This window comes from Tubulanus polymorphus, chromosome 6 (genome assembly GCF_964204645.1).
Source record: "Tubulanus polymorphus chromosome 6, tnTubPoly1.2, whole genome shotgun sequence".
In the NCBI taxonomy this organism is placed as follows: Eukaryota; Metazoa; Nemertea; class Palaeonemertea; order Tubulaniformes; family Tubulanidae; genus Tubulanus; species Tubulanus polymorphus.
Window position 1 is genome coordinate 16,325,561 of NC_134030.1, and position 5,476 is coordinate 16,331,036.

The window sequence follows — 5,476 nt, forward strand, 5'->3', positions numbered from 1 at the left end:
TACAAAGGGAGATGCACACGAGTTAGTAAAAAGCTGTTTACCCAAAGATCCAGCCGTGGGTTATCCAGAAGCCAGGCAACTTTTGCTGACACGTTATGGTGATAGTTATCGAATCGCAACTACGTTAGTTGATCGCGTAATCAACGGCCCGCTTATCAAATCGGAAGATGGAGAGTCATTGTTGAAATTTTCTGTAGCCTTGACAAGTTGTAAAAATACGTTGGAACAAATTGGATACTTGAGCAAAATAGAGAATCCAGATAATCTGAGAAAGCTAATTGGTCGTTTACCATTTGAAATTAGAAAAAAATGGCGCGTAAAGGCAGACTATATTACGCAGTTCGAATTTCGAGAAATAACTCTCGCTGATATAAGCAAATTCGTAGAAAATGAAGCACGAATCATTAATCATCCAGTTTTCGGCAATATCACTGATGGTCAAAAAAGGTCGCAGCAAAATAAATTCGCAAAATCGTTTTACAGCAGATCGAGTGATGTCAAGCGCGAGGACAATACATTTTCACCACAGGGATTAGGCCACAAATCTTGTAGTATATGTCAGGCCGAACATGCGTTGACCGATTGTGCAGTCTTCAAAGCCAAATCGTATGAAGAGCGACGCAATTTCGTCAGAGACAAAGGTTTGTGCTTTAACTGTTTAATCCCTCGTCATCGAGCCAGGAATTGTTGGACGGCAACACAGTGCGCAATCTGCCGTGACGGAAAGCATTCAACATTGTTATATATTAATAAATTCGACAATGGTGGTGACCGCGGTAGTAGCTCATCGGACAATACAAAGTCACAAGTGCATAATGCCTTTATAAGAGAATCGGAGAAATTGGTTGGTCTTCCTATTGTTCCGGTGAAATTGAGATCTAATGAGAATGACGTCGTTCTTACTTATGCGCTTTTGGATACGGGTTCGAATTCGACGTTTTGTACTGAAGATTTGATGTATCGTCTTGGCGTTGGAACCAGAAAAACTCGACTTTCTTTGACGACTATGGAACGAGAAAAAATTCCGATTGATTGTCATGTATTAAGCTTTGAAGTTTACGATTTGAACGAGACGTATATGATAGAGCTAACGAATGTGTACTCTCGCCCATACCTACCTGTATCGAAAGATGATATTCCTCGTCAAGAAGATGTTGAGGATGGCGACACATGAATGGTATTGTACTACCCCAGATTGACGCGGAAATTGGCCTTTTAATCGGGAATGACAACAGCGTAGCATTGGAACCATCTGAAATAAGAAGAAGTGAATGTGGTGGTCCGTATGCTGTCAAGACTTTATTCGGTTGGGCAATTGGGTAGAAGTAATATTGCAAGGCGAACGGTTACTAACGTTATAAAAGGCGATGAAGTATTGTCTCAGCAGTTTCTTACCTACTGTAACGCGGAATTCAATGATTGTGTATACGATGATAAGACCGAGATGTCTCAAGAAGATAAAAGGGCTCTCGCCATCATGGAATCTACGGTTCAGCTGACAAAGGATGGTCATTACGAGATGGCTTTGCCTTGGCGCCATAATCCACCGTCTTTACCCAATAATCGGCCTGTAGCTACTCATAGGCTGAATCTGCTGAAGAGAAAGTTGGAGAAAGATGACAGTTTGTTTAGTGAATACGTCGGGTTTATTCAAAAGATGATTCAGTCTAGTTTCTGCGAGAAGATTCCTGTAGGAGAACTTGACCGTCAAGATGGTATGGTCTGGTATTTGCCACATCATGCAGTTTACCATCCACAAAAGAAGAAAATTCGAGTTGTGTTCGACTGCTCTGCTAGGTACCATGGAACTTCGCTAAATGATCAGTTGCTACAAGGTCCTGATTTGACCAATCGATTAGTTGGTGTACTTCTGCGGTTCAGACAAGACGCAGTAGCATTTATGGGAGACATTGAGGGAATGTTTCATCAGGTTCGAGTAACACCCGAGATGAAAGATGCATTGCGCTTCCTGTGGTGGTCTGACTGCGATCTATCCAAGGAGCCAGAGGAATATCGAATGCAGGTGCATCTCTTTGGAGCATCTTCCTCACCAAGTTGCAGTAACTTTGCGTTAAGGCGTTCTGCTTTCGATAACGAAGATAAATACGATAAGACAACCGTAAATACTGTACTACAGAACTTTTACGTAGATGATTGTCTCAAGTCGGTATGCACTGAGGACGATGCTATTCGGTTGCTGAATCAACTGATAGAATTACTTCATCGTAGTGGCTTTCGTTTAACTCAGATTTCCTCCAACTCTCGACGAGTAATTGAGTCGGTGCCCGAGTCTGAGCGTGCTAATACGTTAAAGGATATGGATTTTGGTCAACAATCGCAACTTCCTACAGAGCGAGCTCTCGGGATGCTCTGGCATATGGAAACCGATAAGTTCCTCTTTAAGGTTAAGATAAAGGATAAACCACTTACCCGTCGTGGAGTGCTCTCTGTAGCAAGTTCGTTAAACGACCCGATAGGATTTACCGCTCCAGTGACCTTGCCTGTAAAATCACTTATGCAAGAATTATGTAAGATGAAACTTGGCAGGGATGATGAGATACCAGCGATTTATGAGGAGAAATGGCGTTCATGGTTGGCCGAACTTCCGAAATTAGAGAATATACGTATAGGTCGATGTTTCAAGCCTACGAACTTCGGAGACGTCTGCTCTGCTCAGCTGCATCATTTCAGTGACGCTTCTGAATGTGGCTATGGAGCTGTGAGCTATTTACTGTTGGTAAATGAAGCTGGTGAAATTCATTGTAGTTTCATCATGGCTAAATCACGGGTTACACCTTTGAAGATTATAACCATCCCTAGACTGGAGTTAGCTGCAGCAACAGTCGCCGCGAGGCTCGACCGTTTAATTCGCAATGAGATTGGTATCAAGGTGGAACCGTCGTACTTCTGGACTGATAGCACATCCGTATTAAAATATATCAGGAATGAGAATCTACGCTTTCAGGTCAATGTTGCAAACCGGATTGCTGTTATCAGAGACCTGACTACCCCTGATCAATGGTTCTTAGTTAATGGTGCTGATAATCCAGCAGACGATGCATCACGCGGGTTTAAGGTTCAACAGTTGCTGGATGGAAACTCAAGATGGTTGACGGGGCCGGCATTTCTATCGTCTTTGGAGTCGGAGTGGCCGAATCAACCCGATGTGGAGGCTATACCCACAACTGATGTCGAAGTGAATAAGAAACAAAAATATATCTGTACACTGGTAGTGACTGAGGCGGAGGACCCATGTATGATGTACTTCCAGCGATTTTCGTCATGGACACGGTTGAAGCGATGTATCGCTTGGATTCTACGCTTCAAAGTAAATTTGGCAGGACGGTTGAATGGTGTCAAAGTTGCTGATCCTATAACGGTACGTGAATTGAGGCAAGCCGAGAAAGCCGTGCTTTCATATGTACAACAGCTGTATTATTCAGAGGAGTTGGCTGGTGGAAAGATCAAGAAATCTAGTTCGATCATAAAGCTTGATCCGATTATGATTGATGGGTTGCTGTGCGTAGGAGGACGATTAAGGCGATCTTCGTATTCCGATCGAGTCAAGCATCCTATTATCCTGCCAAAATCTGCGCATATTTTAGATCTGATTATCCAAGAGTATCACGAGATGTATGGTCATTCTGGTCGTGATCATATTCTGTCGGTAATTCGTGCTAAATTCTGGATCGTCAACGGGAAATCTGCAATATGGAAGGTTTTGAATCACTGTTACGATTGTAGACGTAGGCATGGTAAATACTTAGAAAACAAGATGGCTGATTTACCCGAAGAAAGGGTAACTCCTTGTGAATCCCCATTTACATACGTGGGTGTGGACTTCTTTGGTCCGTTTCTCGTAAAGCAGCTTCGTTCGCAAGTTAAACGCTACGGATGCATATTCACTTGTTTGTCAATTCGAGCTGTACACATAGAAATATGCCGTTCGCTTGATACAACATCATTTATTAATGGCTTACGCAGATTCATGGCAAGACGAGGTACACCTACAGGTATTTGGAGTGACAACGGTACCAACTTCGTCGGAGGAAATAGGGAATTGCGTGAGGCTATACAAGATTGGAACCATGATAACATTCACGATTTTCTGTTACAGAAGGAAATTGAGTGGCATTTCAATCCGCCTGCTGCTTCCCATATGGGCGGTGTGTGGGAGCGTCAAATTCGTACAGTCCGTAACGTTCTTGCTGCTTTAATGAAAGTTCAAGTACTAGATGATGAGGGCTTATCCACTTTAATGTGTGAGGTGGAAGCTGTTATTAACAGTCGGCCTATAACTGCTGTTTCAGATGATCCGTTAGATTTAGAAGCTCTTACGCCCAATCACTTGTTGTTACTGAGAGCTGGCTCAACTTTACCCCCCGGTATATTTCAAGCACGTGATCTTACATCAGGAAACGTTGGCGCCAGGTTCAGTACATGGCTGATGTATTTTGGCGGCGATGGACTCGGGAATATTTGCCATCGTTGCAGCAGCGTCAGAAATGGTTTCATACGCAACGAAACTTCTGTAGGTGATCTTGTTATAGTATCAAATGAGCAACTGCCCCGCGCCCAATGGCCTTTGGGTCGTGTCATTGAAGTGCATCCAGGTTCAGATGGTGTTGTGCGAAGTGCTAAAATAAAAACCCGCTCTTCTCCATCACTTATACGTCCAGTTAATAAGTGCGTTATGCTGGAACGAGCAGTGGAATAAGTAATGGAATAAGTAATGTACGTTTGAATAGATTATACATTAAGGATTACAGTATGGTTCTTTATCTAATGTGTAATATTATTATAACTTCTGTTTATGATGTATAATTATTTGTGTTGGTATATTAGTTTGCTCACTAGTTATGTCGGTATGTAACATATTATTTGTCCGTGGTACACGTATTATTCAGTTTTGTGACGTTAAGTAAATTTATAAGACTATAAAATCTAAGTTAAATTTTAGTTAACTTTAGTATTTTATGGGCCGGGAATGTAGTTTATGTTTGTATTATGGTCATATTTCTGGCAGTTCTACTGCTCATGCTCAACCTAGTGTGTAAGTTACTCATGTGTGAAATTGTATAAAGTCTGGTGATCTGGTGATCTGTCGGTATTGAATTTTTTGACGCCTTATAAAACGTTACCATTATGAAACCTAAACAATGCTAACCATTCAGCGTCATTTTACAAACGACAGCCGTAAATCTATGTGCAAAACGTCACAGGTTTATGTGTACACAAACAAGCTATCTGGCAAAATATTATTGACATAGATGTAGAATGGCTTCCTGTGATTATATAATGACCTATATTTGAACGTCGAAATGTTATATTGCATTGAATATCATTAGAAGACGTATTGTAATAGTAAAGGATGTATGATTATATCAGAAGCGGCAGGCATAAATAGAAATGATAAGTAAATCGGATTATTCGGTTAAATGGCGGATGTATACACGATGCGGAAGTCTGATATAAA

At 41.6% G+C, this 5,476-nt stretch overlaps 1 protein-coding gene across 1 annotated transcript; it reads left to right on the top strand.

Moving 5' to 3' along the window:
• The first annotated feature begins 1,285 nt into the window (after positions 1-1,285).
• Positions 1,286-4,717, top strand: LOC141907778 (uncharacterized). Its single transcript, XM_074797520.1, has one exon. It carries the CDS (start codon positions 1,286-1,288, stop codon positions 4,715-4,717), a length of 3,432 nt encoding a protein of 1,143 aa, XP_074653621.1.
• The last annotated feature ends 759 nt before the right edge of the window (positions 4,718-5,476 follow it).